Source organism: Peromyscus maniculatus, chromosome 5, assembly GCF_049852395.1.
Source record: "Peromyscus maniculatus bairdii isolate BWxNUB_F1_BW_parent chromosome 5, HU_Pman_BW_mat_3.1, whole genome shotgun sequence".
Lineage (NCBI taxonomy): Eukaryota > Metazoa > Chordata > Mammalia > Rodentia > Cricetidae > Peromyscus > Peromyscus maniculatus.
This window is the reverse complement of record NC_134856.1, coordinates 29803011-29818846: the sequence shown is the minus strand read 5'-3', so window position 1 is coordinate 29818846 and position 15836 is coordinate 29803011. Positions and strand designations below refer to the sequence as shown.

The following is a 15836-nucleotide window of genomic DNA, read 5'->3' as shown; positions in this document are numbered from 1 at the left end:
CTGCTTACAGCGCCCACCTCCTCTCTCCACAAGAGGAAATCTCAGGTGCTGGAGCCACCTTTCCTGAGAAGCTTCTCTTTACAGCAAATGGAAACAACCACAGAAAACCACAACTGGACACAATGCAGAGGCCAAGGGATTGTGGGGAACCCAGCCCCAATGGCTACATCTACATCACAGCCCCTGGATCTAAGGCTCAGAGAACACTGTGGGAGGAGATGGGAGGGATTTCAGAGAGGGTGGCTGGGAGAGGCTGGACGGAGGAAAGGGTGGGGGGAAAGTGATGTCATTCTGTTTCAATTAAAAACATATTTTTTTTTTTTAAAAAAAAAGGGGAAATCTCAGCAGTTTCATGACGGAGGTTGTGTGTCCAGCCATAGAGGGCGGAGGAAAACCACAACTCTCCGCTTGGCTCTGAGAGAGCTGAGCGCTGAGTGCGCGGCTGACCTCTTCTGCCTGGACACAAGGACCGGCTTCCGGGGTCCTCGGAAATCCTCACCAGCTCTCACAGCATGGAGAGCCATCACCGCTTTCCCGCAGAAACAGTACACGCTTGTTTCCCCAGCAGAGGGGCTGAGAGTAAGACCCAAGAGTAAGACCTGGACCCCGTTCTCAGGGTGAACGAACTGCACCAGAGTCCTCTAATGAAGATTTAATATAATGGTGAGGTGAGCTAATCTCATGTTCCCAAGTGGCAGTCTAATGACGTAGTGGGTAGCCATTCCAGCTTTGATCTGGAAGTTCCAACCCCCATTGAGACTGGCAAATGTCACGCCTACGAGGCAGGGCCAGGGGAGGCGCCTGGAGACCCGAGATCTGGATGGGCCAGCGCTGCTCAGTGCGCTCTCTCTGCTCCGGGACCCTGAACGGTGGAGATTGACCAAGAAGAGCTCCAGAGAATACCGCTGGACTGCGATACACCTTCCCCAGACCCGGCGACATACCTTTCCCTTAATTTGTAAGTTACGCCATTAAATAAATCTCCTTTTAACTACGTGGAGTGGCCTTAATAATTTCACCAATATAATGGCATATTTTTCTAAAGCTGAACAGTAGCCACCTTCCCAAGTGTACTGTCTGGGTGACTCAGTGCACATCAATGAGACTTAATGACAGTGGGACAGGACCATAAATGATGGCATAAACTCACCACCAGTCACTACCAAAACAGTAAGACTCGATGCCCACCTAAACAAAGTGCCGTTACCACATCAGTGAGACACACTGACAGAACCAGTACCGAGTTTAACTTGTCAGAATAGATCTACAGTCACACACACCCAAACTGCTCCAACAAACAGCAATACAGGGACCCAAGAAGAGCTGTCCTACAGTCCTTCAAAGGGACTCCATCTCCGTGCACTGTCTCTTGTTCATGCTGAACTCCCTCAAGATGCCCTGGATGTATTAATTCCTTCAGTAATCATTCACTGTGTGCCTAGTGGGCAGCAGGTAAGTATATACAAATATCCATGGACAGGAATGTAAATAAAGCCTCAACCATGCACAATCACTGGCACTGCCTATTCAACTGCATCTGGATGCAAGGGTTCTTCAATAAAGCAATGTGGTAAGAGGAGGCCCACTAAGGGTCAGGTTCATGGAACGCGTCATGGAACGCGCCATCAGAACACAGCGCTGAATGTCAGCATCTGAGGAATAACTTCACAGCAATGACAAAACAGAAATACAGACTAATAATAAAGCCATGCACATGTTAACAAGCCAAATTCATAAGTACTATTAAAGAAAAAAGACAATGGTACCTTCTCGTGGTTTTCAATTAAGATTTCTACAACAATATTCTGAAACTTCAAATCCATGATGGCAGCAACAGTTTCTTCCTGCGGTCGCATCAGAGTTGGTCCAAACACCACTCCTAAATTTGCCACGGTCATTAGATTCTGCTTCGAGTGATTTGACACACTAACATTGATGACGAAAGAAAACAATCTTAGTTCGGTGGTGATAATCATGCAGCATTCAATACTCTGTAACTTTGCAGAACACTCAAGCTATCTCAGTGTCCGCCTGTGACACCCGGACAGAGAGCAGCCTGCGCACAGAGGCTCTCTGCCCTCACCCACCTCCCCACCTTCCAGTCTCCCTCCTCTCTATAGGAACCAGTCTCCTCAGCCACAGGCTCCTCCTCATGCTATTCTGATTCACGTCATGCCCAAAGCAATAGAGCCGGCTGACCTAGGGCTGGAGTTGCTCGCTCAGACAGTGAGCTGGGCAGGACGAGGCTTCTCTCCTCTCAGTTCTCTCTCAGATGTGTGTCACAGGCATGGCAAGCTGACTAACAAGCCTGGGGACCTTGCCAAGGTGAAGGAACGTTTTGTGAAGCTGTTCCCACTGACAGTCCTCATGTTAGCTCATATCTAAGCAGCCATTCTTTCAACAGCTCTGTCATCATTTCTTAAATGTATTTGCTCAATATTAAGCAGATAAGTAGATTTATATGAAGAATTGTGCAGCTCTCTTGAACCAATGATTGAAAATAAAAATGGAATTTCCTAATTTAATTGTTTTGTTTCACAAGAATAAATCATATTGCTTGTCATTTCAGCAAGCACGCCTTCCTCCACAAAACACACATTTATCATGCATTAGTTACACACAGAAAAAAGGCAGCTTAGGACATGGCCCCTCTACTCAGATCATCACCCGCTTGCTACCACAGACATCGAGGTCCTTGCAGCATCGTAACGGTCGGTGTGTTCCATCAGAGCACGGTCACTCACTCCTCCCCGTCCTGCAGCTCAGGGAGCACCACGCACAGCTGCTCTCAGCAGAACTCCCACTGAAGTCAGGACCCCATCCCACCAGAGACGTCTGTCCTAAGGCTCACAGTCCAACTCACCTTCTGCACTGTCTGAACACCTTGTTCTTTTGCTACTGGGCGGAAATGATTTCAGCAGCCACTGTAATCTGTTTCTTTTCTCACTAGGCTTTGCATAGTTGGGCGGTCGTTTATCTGGTCTAACTATGTGTCCTCTGGCACTTTCCAGAGGCACGTGGTTTTATTTAGAGAAACCACAGTTCCAAATACTGTTCCTCACTTAAATTTTACAGATATAGTGATTTGGGAGTCATTTTTATTTGAAAAGGTTTATTTCTCCACTGAGCTAATACATTCTGCTTTTTAGACAGGAAACATGAATGGACCAGACCCATGACTGGATTAAACAAACTTACAGGACATGCTCAAACAAAGCATTAGGTGTGTGTGGAACCCAGCTCAACCTACTAACACATTTATAATCACACTTCCACAATCCGTGATGGGGCAATATACAATATCCTCCCTTTCACTGAGGTGTTGGCAGTGGTGTCGGGCAAATAATCATCCAGCTTCAACCGGCATTCTGTTTCACTGCTCTGTCCAAGACACACAGTGAGTCAACTGGACAGCCTGGTCTTGAGGTGAGGCTGCTGGTATTGGGGACACACAGCCCCAGCTCCAAGAGCAATGCATAGCACCCACAGCACTGAGAAAGCTGAGAAAGGAGAGAACACTCACTTGGTTAGGTGTTTCACCAGGATATCCAACATCTCCTTGTTTTTCTCTGGCAGTTTGTGTACCAAGAAATGGATGGCATTAACACGGGACTCCGGGCTGCCACTTTCTTTTTTAAAAAGGGGAAGGAAAAATAGTTAATAGAGTACTTAGAACCAAGCTATTACCCATAACTAGAGATTGGAACCATTTGTCTGTTCAGGACCTGAAAAGAGAAGGCGCTTAAGCACTCTTGGGCCTCTCCCTGGTTGGAGTTAATGTCACACAAAGCTCCAGCGGCCTCTCCCCTTGGCCAGCATCCCTTCTAGTCAACTCAGAGTTCACGTGACACTGTCCAGTCTTTGGCAGCCCACCAGGAAACACAACCCAAAAGCAGCAACAGGAGCCTCTTGGCTACAGGCTCGTGACTCTCCCCAAAATATATGCTTAAGTCACATCACTTAGGAACCTCAGAAAGAGGCAACTTAAACTGAATCATGGTTTGTTTGATGATGTATGGTAACGTGTGAGATCGAGTGCACACTGTGCCTAACCAACAGAAGGCACCAAGCCATGTAGGACCCGCGAGCAAGTGCGATGGTGAGTGAGGGCCCAGAGGGAGGGAAGTGCAGGGATAGAGAATCCCTACAATGGATCCTGCTGGAAGGGTCCTGTGAGGCCAGGCAAAGACTACCACTGGTACCCTGACCTCTGAGCGCTCTGTCCCTGGGTGATTAGAACACTGGTCTGCAGTGAGAATGTCATCGAGTGAGAAGACAGGAACAGTGGACTGGAGTTTGTAACTAGGCAGGACACAGGAGCCCCAAATATCAAAACATCAGAAGCAAAAGAAATGCTTAATAAGAGGCTTTATATAAAAGTCTACAGATGTCCATTAAGATGACTGTATAATGTTAAAGATTATTAATAAGAACAGAATTTCAAGACAAAATTTTAACAAATTTTAACAAAATAAAAGCAGAAACTCAAGTAGTCACAGGCTGCAGCACAGGACTAAGAATCATTATCAAGGATAGCAATTTTGTCATCGGGAATTTAGAACTCCAGTGAGGCTTTGTAATGAAAGACTGCTAGCTCAGGAGCCTACCCCAAATCTAATAAGCAGCTGCCTACAATAAAAATCTAGTTTGATATTTCAGGATTCATCTCTTAGAAGTGTAAGCTGAAGAGATACATTTCCCAGCCTCTAGTGATGGTATTTTTCATTTCTAACAATGAACAATATTTGAAATCTATTTTCGAAAAGAGTAGAGCCTTCCACTTCATGTCTCAAGGCTTCTTCCCAGGAGCCTCCTACAATTCACTAAATCTCTCTCTATACGTGCGCGTGCATGCGCGCGCGCGCGCGCACACACACACACACACACACACACACACACACACACACACACTTCTCCCATATCTGCTTGTTTAGCTCTTCAAATTACATTGTTTTGTTCTGACATCAAATCTTTCTAATAGGTACTTCCACAAGGTAATATGTCCTATGCACCCCAAAAATCTTGCTAAAACACATTATTTTCTGTTACTTATGCTATGTGTATTTTGCTATATTTTCAATGATACTAACTAGCAAAGAATGAAGAGCATATCATTTTCATCAAGGGCACCTAACTAATCATACACAAAATTCCTGTAATGTACCAGAGACTTGAGAGTTTGCTGTGATAGGAAAAAACAGAATTGGGAAACCACACATCAGCATCCATCATACTTCAGTGTCTAATGGCTTATGATGTCATAACAACAGAGGCTGCAGATATGAGCAAGCTTATAAGGGCTTAACAAAACACATAGGCAGACTGTTAAGTTATCTTAAATGTAAATGCCATGTGTCAATCATATTGTAATGTAGGAAGTTACAAGCAGTGACTGTCCAAACAGTTCCTAAGGTAAACATCGGCTTCAGTCATCATGTAAAAGGTACTGAAGTCCTCCTGTGGTCCTCACCTACTGTAGAGTGAACACGCCCAGCTAAGAGAAACAGGAGACATTACATACCCCATCCCTGTGATGCCCACATTCCCACATCCTTCCTCATGTGTGTTTCCCAACAAGAATGGAATGGAATGCTCTGGTTATGCAAATACCATGTACTGGATCCTACACCGGTTCTCACCAGAAATGGCTGTGGTTGTTCAGTGTGCTGCATAGGTAACCTGACTACAGAAAGCGAACACACAGCACAGAAATACAAGCATTCTACTTTGAGCAGCAGTAGGGAGGCCGTTGGTTCTAAAGACGCAACACCAGGCAAGCACCATGGATTAAGCTGTCCAGCCCATGCTAAGTCTAATGTGAGTCCAACCCAGCAGGATGGGTCCATGCTCACACTAACAGGCTAAGGACTCTGAGGCTACAGAGCATGGACTACATCATTCTCAAGGGCAATGGGCTTCACAGGGGAAAGCTTCCAGGTAGATGCTACCAGCTTTGTACAGGCTGACACAAACCTCTGAATTCTTACATAAACCAATTCAAAACATTTGTAGTTTATGAATTTCTACCCCCTAAAGTATAGTATAGTTTCTCATGGATAGGTGCTTTTCATTCTTTTAGTAAACCTAATGAATGCAGTTAACAGTTTAAGGCTTTCAAACTTCTGAAATTGAAAAATGTTTCCAATGTGTTCCATACAGAACAGTTTTCTTTTACAATAAGAAACAAAAAGATATACACTTTGCAGTGAGAACACAGAACAAAACTCTTACCTTTGTATTACCAACTTGAGAAGCTCACATTCTCAACAGAAAATGATAGGCAATAAAATGATGAAGGAACACAAAGGCGGCTGGGGAAGCCTTCTGACCCTCAGTGAAGGAGAGAGAACCTTCTCAGCATCACAGAACACACAGAAACCACCACACAGTGGAGAAGAGCCAGAAATTAGCTCCCATGCTGGTATGACAGACAACCACAAAGGCTGGCTGTGTGAAGCCATTACTTAATCGCCAGCTGAGCTCACAGACCAAACAAGGTAAACTCTGCTGGTTTTGATGGGAAATGAGTTAAACCACAATCCCAATCCTCCAATATTCAAAAGGAGGAGAGTAATTTTGGCCATCTGATTTCTGTAACGCATTCAATACTTACAAGTGCATGTGCAAAATGCAAGAGGATCTACTCCCATGCCCTTTCCCAAGAGGCATCAAGGACAGAGGGAAGGTACTCGCAAGAAAGGAAAAGGAGAAGTCAAACTGCCCTAACCACGCTGGACCCGAGCAAGCCAGTTAGCATGTATAGTGTTTCTCATTAAACCAGATCAGTGTGGGCCCCTTCCAACTGCAACCACACGGAGGTACAAATCCACATCACTAACTACAGGAGCTGCAGTATTCCTTCACAACAGTCCTGTTATTCAAATCGGCATTAAAACTACTGCAGAAGGCCACAAGGTCAGGAGACAAAATACCGGGTACTGACCCAAAAGGGAACAGAATCCATCACATCTACTCGATTCTCCAAAACACAGTTAAACAAACCAGTGAACCCCACCATCTCGGGCTTCATTACCTCCTAATGGGGAGGAACTTCCTCATCTGGTAAAAGACATTTGACATTAGGATTCTGAACACTCCACTGTTAGTCACACATGGTAATAATTCTCATGACACTAACTCATGTAATATAAAACCTCATTCCATAATCACTCTATCTTTCTCCAGAATGCAAAGACTTCTAGATGCAAGCTGGCACTCGTCAGCTTTTCCAGGGTGTATGATGAACAACCTTAAACTGTCCTCCAACTAAATTTAATTTCTTTCTCTTGTTTGCCAAAAATGCCACAGGGAAGAAATCAAAACAACTAAGCATTTGCTTGTGTTTTTGCCAAGAAAACCTTCCCCCGCTTCCTTGATCAGACAAACCCTCTTTTTTGGAATAACTCCGAACACAACTGTATTCTGGCCTTTCCCAAAAGCTTCCTTTCTGTGTGTAGTGTAATGCATCCAACAGTGATTCTTTCTGCAAATTTCTCACACAGTCTGGAGCCATGACGTCACAAGAAGGTAGCATTTAAAGCCATGTTCAGGCAGCAGTGGCATAGGACCCAATGGTATTGCTGTAAGTTTTTCAACAAATTAAAATATAAAATATATCTGGGGGTGTGGGTGTACAATTTCAGCTACTCTCAATGAGCCTATGAAAAGCAGTATTGCAGAATCAGCCAGTGGAGAGGTAAGTGTCAATTAAGTAAGGGTCTCTACAATCTGTCAACTTACTTAATATGTATGCCTCAACTTCAATTCCCTTAACTCTGAATTACCTAACATCAGTACCCTTCGGAAGACTGATTAAGCAGCATGTACTGAGGATAAAAGCAGAGCTGTATGACAGAAACATCCCCAGCTCTGTCTGCAGCAGGAACACATTCTCACTCCACTGCAAATACACAGTATGGGCACGAGCAAATGCTCATGGGTTTAGGGGTCAGAAAATACCTCACACCAAATTAAAACTCACCAGCTTTTGGCCGTTGTCATTCAACATATATCCTATATAATTCATTATCAAGTAGTTTAGGCTTCTGGCAGTGTCTTCTAATAATTCTCCTGTCTATGTTGTCTATATAAATGTCTTTACAAGAAACTATCTCCAGGCTATAATGTCTCCAAATCCACCCTCTCTCCGACCTCCTACAAGCTTGTTCTGCAGTATTCTGTTCATGCCAATACTAAGTATCCACAGGACAGTGAGAGTGCCATGCAGACAGAACTGGCTGCTGGAGTCAGGACTCTGTTCTGACCTCACACATCGAGTTTCTACCAGAGGCAAAGAAACAACAGGAACTGCTAAGTCCGTGGATGATCCATTACCAAATTGCTTTGCTCACTATTTTTTTAATTTATTTATTTTTGTTTTATGTGTGCTGGTGTTTTATCATGGGCGTCAGGTCTCCTAGAACTGGAGTTACAGACAGTTGTGGGTGCTGAGAACTGAACCTGGGTCCTCTGGAAAAGCAGTCAGTGCTCTTAACCACTGAGCCATCTCTCCAGCCCTTGTTAACTTTCTAAAAGGAGAGAAAACAGCCATTCTCTAAAGGATCTCTCCTTTCAACACACATGGGAGTACTATTAGGTTATAATTTTTATGTGGAAATTTTTATGTGTGCACACTACCAACCACCAATCTGAGTCTTTGTATATTCACATGATACTTACTGGCTGGAACAATGAAGTCTCTATGTAACTCATAGGTCATAAGAGGTTCTGGAAGACTCCTGGGGAAGAAAAGAAAAAAAAAAAAAAAAAAAACAGCTCAATTACCAAACAAGTCATCTCTGAGTTTACTTATAACATTACATCAAACTGCTTGTGAATATCTGAGTTAACCTTCAAATACCAAAAAATACAGAACCCACAATGCTAACTGCTGATTCTCCTAGTCACTGCCAACTCTTCAGCAACCTCAAATTCTTATCAGGTCTAAGCATACAATGTTTCATATCTATCTTGATAAGTCCCTTTATGAACATCTCGCTTTACATATAAGAGTTTCATATACTTAAGTATTTGACATATTTAACTTAAGTATTGTATATACCAAATACAAGCAGAGTTTTGAAAGTTATCTTTAAAATATTGACATCAAAATAATACATAGAAAATGTTAAATAAACTTAAACCCTCTCCTCTGATATTTCTATTAAAATAACTGGTTTTAATTTTTATGCCTAAATATATGTAGAACACTGGTTCTTAACCTGTGGGTCATGACCCCTTTGGGGTCACATAGCAGACATCCTGTATATCAGATATACACATTATGATTTATAACAGTAGCAAAATTACAGTTATGAAGTAGCAAAAAAAATTTAAGGTTGGGGGTCAGCACAACATGAGGCACTGTATTAAGGGGTCACAGCATCAGGAAGGCTGAGAACCACTGATACAGAAGAAACATTTAAAAAGGAAAGACTGAAGGCTATGAAATAAATAAAGTCAAACGATGTAAAAACATATACAGCACTTAGTTTTTTGCAAACTGCATTATGCAAATAGTAGCACATTTTTATCCTGTGAGAACACAATGCTGAACTTCCGCCAACCTGCCAATATCTTAAACTTTGCCAGGCCAGGTTTGTTGACTGCATCATCACCCTAGAGAACAAGGGGGATCTGCAGAACTCCTCTGCAGGGGAAAGGTCATAAACCTGGGACTCGGGATCCCCGAGTGTTTAAAAACAGTCAAATACACGTGTGCACTCAAGCATGCGCACGCTCGAGCACACACACTTAAACAGGGAGAAGCAAGGCTGTTGCACGTTGATAAAAGGGTTGCCTCACTGAGAAGAAAACAAGTGCTCACTCACAGAGCAAGCAACAGAGCTTCAAATACAAATATGACAAGACTGCATGGAGTAGGAAAATCCACAAGTGCAGAGAGATGTGAATTAGAACGAGAGGAAAGAAAATCAGGTAGGACACAGAACGTTTGAGTATAACTACCCACCCCCTCCTCCTAACTGCATGTCCTTTAAAATGACTATCTACTCCGAAGCAGCATACATAGACCCAGTGCACACGGGTAATTCGCTTTGTAAGAGAAACTATATTCCGGGCCATGAAACAAATCTTTTATCAGTTTTAAAAAGTTGAAGCTATATGCAGTTCATTCCTTGACTTCACTAAAGCAGAAGAGCTGAGGAGATGGCTGAGTGGTAACGTGCTTTTGACACAAGCATGCGGTCCCAAGTTTGGATCCCAGCAGCCACATCAAAAGCTGAGTGTGATGCTACACACGCATCAGCCAGTTCTGGGGAGGCAGAGGCATGAGGATCCTTCTAGGGCTGACCAACCAATCAATAAGCTCCAGGTTCAATGTCTCAAAAACTAAGGTAGTGACGCCAAAGCCACACTTCCTAAGGTGAATAAGTTCACACATCAAGAAAAGTCTGGACGTGAGGAAGTTCACACTCAGAAAACAAACAACGAGGACGTAGAGGGAGTAGGGCCTACACACTACTGGTGGGATGCGAGGAAGTGCATCACACTTGGGAAAGTTGATCAGTTTCTAAGAGTGAAGCTATCCACACACACACACACACACACGGTCCAGGTGTTTACCCACTAGGAGTCATCCAAAGAAATGAAAACCTTTGTCTCAAAGATTTCTATAGACATTTATGCAGTTTGATGCATAACAGTCCGGAGCTCCAGACCACCCAAATACACAGCAACAGATCAATGACTTCAACATGCCACAACAATTATTCTAAGTCAAACTGATAAAGATCATACTAATGCAAACTAACACATAAGGGCAGGGAGCAGATAAATAGTTAACCTACTGAAGAGGCCGTGATGAGGGCGGAGTCCAAGGAGAGCAGAAGGAAGCTCAGGAGGGTGGTGGACAGGCTCAGTCTGTGAGTATGGTGGTGGTCTCACAGGTGTATAGAGCTTATAAATACTATAAATATGTACAGCTCAGTCCAAATAATTATATTCCAAGAAAAAGCTGAGAAAGGTACACACGCCTCAATGTCTCTACTTAGAATAAAAATACATGTGAGATTCATGAAGAAAAGCTATTCAAAAACAAAGCTACATGAAAAGATTTAAGGACATTTTTTTTACACACAGCTTGGGTGCCCGTGTGTTTTTCACACACAGCTTGGGTGCCCGTGTGTTTTTCACACACAGCTTGGGTGCCCGTGTATTGTTCACACACAGCTTGGGTGCGTGTGTTTTTCACACACAGCTTGGGTGCCCGTGTGTTTTTCACACACAGCTTGGGTGCCCGTGTATTGTTCACACACAGCTTGGGTGCCCGTGTATTGTTCACACACAGCTTGGGTGCCCGTGTATTGTTCACACACAGCTTGGGTGCCCGTGTGTTTTTCACACACAGCTTGGGTGCCCGTGTATTTTCACGCACAGCTTGGGTGCCCGTGTATTTTCACACACAGCTTGGGTGCCCGTGTATTTTCACACACAGCTTGGGTGCCCGTGTATTTTCACACACAGCTTGGGTGCCCGTGTATTTTCACACACAGCTCGGGTGCCCGTGTATTGTTCACACACAGCTCGGGTGCCCGTGTATTGTTCACACACAGCTGGGGTGCCCGTGTGTTTTTCACACACAGCTTGGGTGCCCGTGTGTTTTTCACACACAGCTTGGGTGCCCGTGTATTTTCACACACAGCTTGGGTGCCCGTGTATTTTCACACACAGCTTGGGTGCCCGTGTATTTTCACACACAGCTTGGGTGCCCGTGTATTGTTCACACACAGCTTGGGTGCCCGTGTATTTTCACACACAGCTTGGGTGCCCGTGTGTCCGGCACACAAGGAGGCACTTGCCAACAGCGACAACCGAAGACAGAGAAAATCAGCTGCCTCGGCTCCTCTCTCCACCCTCTCCTTTCCCTGACTAATTCAAGGAAAAGATTCCCAGTGACATCAGAGCCTCAACCAGAAGACGGACAATGAGAGGTCAATTCTCGGGGGTTCATTTCAAAGTACAGACAAGCAGGAAAGGGAAAGGAAAGGTCATCCATTTCCTCAGAAGGAAAGTTCAAGTGCTGGGTCAAAAGCAAAGGAAAAAAATACACTTAGCAACACCGTGGAGAGTATTTCTTCTCCAATAAGACTGAATTGTCTCTAAATATCCTCTACCAGCTACTTATATCACTGCCATATGTCTAGCTGGCAATACTGAACAAAAAATAAGTATCATTAATGTTAGGGAAGCAGTAATAAAAATGACAAGTTCTCCATCCAAATTTTATATTACACTGAGTCACTGCATCTCTCAGCCTCCCACCCAACATGTATGTAAGCCACCTCTCTCTGCCACCCGTTGGGATCTGTTGGAGGATGGAAATCATAATATTTACCCAAGCTGGTGCGTCCTTCCCTAAAAACCCATTCCAATTTCCACACTAACAGTGGGAAACTAGCAATGAATACATCACAGGCCATCAAACTCACAGACTGCCTAGATAGGATCCAGGCCTCTCCCAGAGAGAAGCAAAACACTGCCTGGTCAGCAGAAGAGAAAGGAGGGGCCACATGTGGGTTCACTGTGCACTGTTTTCTTTTTCCGGCACAGCCGGCCGCTCCCCAATTTTCTGATTCCGCCTGGTGCTTTGACCACGCCTCCTCTGTCTCCAGCTTTGCATCCCACACAGTGGCTGGCAATTTGCAGGAAGTATTCACAGGCAAATGGTTAAGAGGAAAGAAACGCTGCTGTTCCATGCTATGTCCTGGTGTTGGAAGTGACAGAACTGAGATTTCAACCTGACCAGCCGGCTGGCTCCAGACCTCACTACCCCAGCAAATAGCAATGTCTCTTAGGCCAGAAGAAATAAACACTTTAGGCCACAACACTGAAGGAATATGGAGGTAGAAAAAAAAAAATCAAGTTTTCTCCCACTTAAAACATCAACCAGAAAAATGTTACCTAAATCCTAATTAATGCACCTACAGTTGCTAATCAGGGCACAGGAGGAAAGATTGCAACCTGCCTTGTACATCTCCCAGAGCTTCTGCCGTCCTAAGATAATCGCTCAACTCTGGCAGAATGCTTAGATTTAGAACTAAGCTGTACAATAACAGTGTCTCAGAACGTTTTTTGTATGCAATGGCTGACTTAAAGAGGAATTCAACGGAATAAAGCAACGTAATGAGAAAAGAGGGCAAACAACGCTGCAGAGAGGATCAGGACCCAAAAGCAAAGTGTGCGTGTGCCTTCTTGTAAGCCTCGAGTTTACCAAGTTAACTCCCTACAAGGAAAAAGAAAGGACCCTGCGGAGCAAGAAGCAGGAAGCACAGTGGACTACCAAGAGTTCAATGTTTTCTCTCAAGCTTTCCATCCATAACTGTCATTTTGGTCAACTTCTTTTTCTGCACTAGGTATAAGATACAAACAGTAAATAGATCCAAGGCCACCTGCCAGAGTGGAGCATACACAATTCATCCTGTTTTTATCCCATCCACTCTTTCCTTGGCCCATCTAACACAGGCTTTCTCAACTTCAGCACTACTGCCATTCAGGATAATTCTTTGAAGAAAGGAGCGGGGAGAGTGTTCTATGAATTGTAGGAGATTAGCAGCTCATTCCCAACCTCTATCTACCAGGTGTCAGTAATACTCCTCCAGTAACTGTGACAATAAAGAAAAAAAATGTATGCCTGGGCTGCAGAGATGGCTTAGTAGTTAAGCTCACTGACTGCTTTTCTAGAAGGCCCAGGTCAAGTTCCCGGGACCCACATTACAGCTAAGAATCCTTTGTAACTTCGGTTCCATAGAAATCTGATGCCCTTGTGTGGCCTCCATGGGCACTGCACAAACATGGTACACAGGCATGTAAAACATCCATACACATAAAATAAAGATAAGTAAGCCTCAAAAAAGCATGCAGATACCATCAAATATCTTCTAGACAGCCAGAGTTGAGAACACTGCTTGAATGCTTCCGAGACATGATGGGACACTACAATGGACAGCACCATAAAACATCCATCTCTCCAGGGAGCTTCTAGCCAAGTGATACAGAAGGGCTCCTTCATCTAATCCACTTCCTAACCACAGTCACTGCTGATGGCAATCTGACGCTAAGGATGTATGCTTAGCTTTTGTCTTTGCTCCTGTAACAACTAAGAGTAATAATAATGTACACAATAAATTTAAGAAGGAAAATTATCTTTACATGAAATGCTCCAAAGCTGATAATGAAATAAGACTTAAGAAGGATGACAAGCAGGTAGTGGCCACAAGCTGACCTGAGACAACAGGAAGAAAGCAGCATGGTGGACTACTTAAATAAATTCACAAAATAAGACCCCACTGACCCTAGCAAAGACAGCAAGAAATAGAAAGATTAGAGACACACGCTGTACGACACCATGAGGGTATAAAAGGCCATAGAAAATGTACAGAACTATCTAAAAAATAACTCAGGTTCATCAACAAACACCATCACTGGTTGGGGACAGGGAGGGTTGTACACATTAGATCTGACTTAAAGCACACTGAAACATCAGTGTCATTTAAATCCTGTGAGAAGAGGCTGAGGAATACTGACTTGTACTGATTCTGCAAGCAGTAATAATTGTATTCTGATTACCCTTTTAAAAGGTCTTTCTGTTTTAAATATATATTCGTTTAAGTGTTTATTAGTACAGCAATATTTTTGCAAAAATCTTTTTAGTATCAAGAGAAAGGGTGGCAGGGCAAAGACCGCAGGAAGAAGACAGATCCCGCCGCCGCCGCCGCCGCCTCGAGCAGCACAGTGAGTCACAAGGACCCGTCACACCCCCTCTGGGGCTCATAGTTTGAAATGTCCCAATTTAAAAAATACAAAGTAAAGCATAATTAGATTCTCGTGTGCTCACGGAAGCCAATGTAATTTTACATGAAAACCACCCTACAATGGTCTCAGCACCCTACCTTTGCCCTGCTCTGCGCAAGTGCGGCCACCTCTCGCCCTTTGTGCCAGAGAAACATCAAACCTCACAGAGCCGCCCGCGGCAGAGACGCCCACCCGTAACTGTTACTCCCTATTGCTGCTCTTCAGGAAGCCACACGCTTCTCAGTCAGTAAGTTCCTTTACTAAAGAAATGAATCAGCACTTCAAAGTGTGGACGCTTTTCTTTTCTTTTTTTTTCCTTAAGATGGTTTCTCTGTGTAACTCTGGCGATCCTGGAACTCTCCCTATAAACCAGGCTGGCCTCGAACTCACAGAAATCCACCTGCCTCTGCCTCCCAACTGCTGAGATTTTCCAATCCCAGACCTGTTATTTTCTATAATAAACTGATCTTAAATTTTCTTAAAAACCTCAACAAGTAAACTTTTTAAATACTTTCATGTCTTATCATATATTGTTCTGTTCAGAATAGTTAAATTAAAGCAGTCTTCATTTTAGCTTAAAACATAAATAAAAGATTCTCTGTTGCTACACAGTGTATAGTGGGAGCGTTCTACATCTACTCGGGATGCAAGCTCCTCTGCTGCACTTTACTTAACTATGGTGCTTGCAGTGGTTTAAATGACAATGGCCCCATAGACTCATATATGTGAATGTTTGGTCCCCAGTGGATGGAACTGTTTGGAAGGGTTAAGGGGCGTGGCCTTGTTGGAGAAGGTATGTCACTATAGATGGGCTCTAAGGGTTCAAAAATGATGTCAGACCTAGTCCCCCACCTCCCATGTTTGTGTGTGAGTCTGTCTGTCTGTCTGTCTATCTGTCTGTCTTTGCAACTTATGGGTTAGATATGAGCTCTCAGCTACTGCTCCAGTGCCCGCCTGTCTCCCTGCCTGCCTGCCTGCTGCCATGCTTCCCACCATGACTCTCTGAAACTGTAAGCAAGCCCTCA

At 43.9% G+C, this 15836-nt stretch overlaps 1 protein-coding gene across 6 annotated transcripts in view; it reads right to left on the bottom strand.

Moving 5' to 3' along the window:
• The window catches only part of LOC102904570 (rho GTPase-activating protein 10), a 300700-nt gene that overhangs the window by 89500 nt on the left and 195364 nt on the right, over positions 1–15836 (bottom strand). For all 6 annotated transcript variants that reach the window (XR_013051024.1, XM_076571472.1, XM_076571473.1 and 3 more), the window contains 3 exons: positions 8680–8738; positions 3524–3629; positions 1767–1926 (listed from right to left, as the gene is read on the bottom strand). Coding sequence is in view for 5 of the 6 variants with exons in the window: in XM_076571472.1 (XP_076427587.1) it covers positions 1767–1926; positions 3524–3629; positions 8680–8738 (325 nt within the window). In the remaining variant the exon portion in view is untranslated. The remainder of the gene's footprint in view (positions 1–1766; positions 1927–3523; positions 3630–8679; positions 8739–15836) is intronic.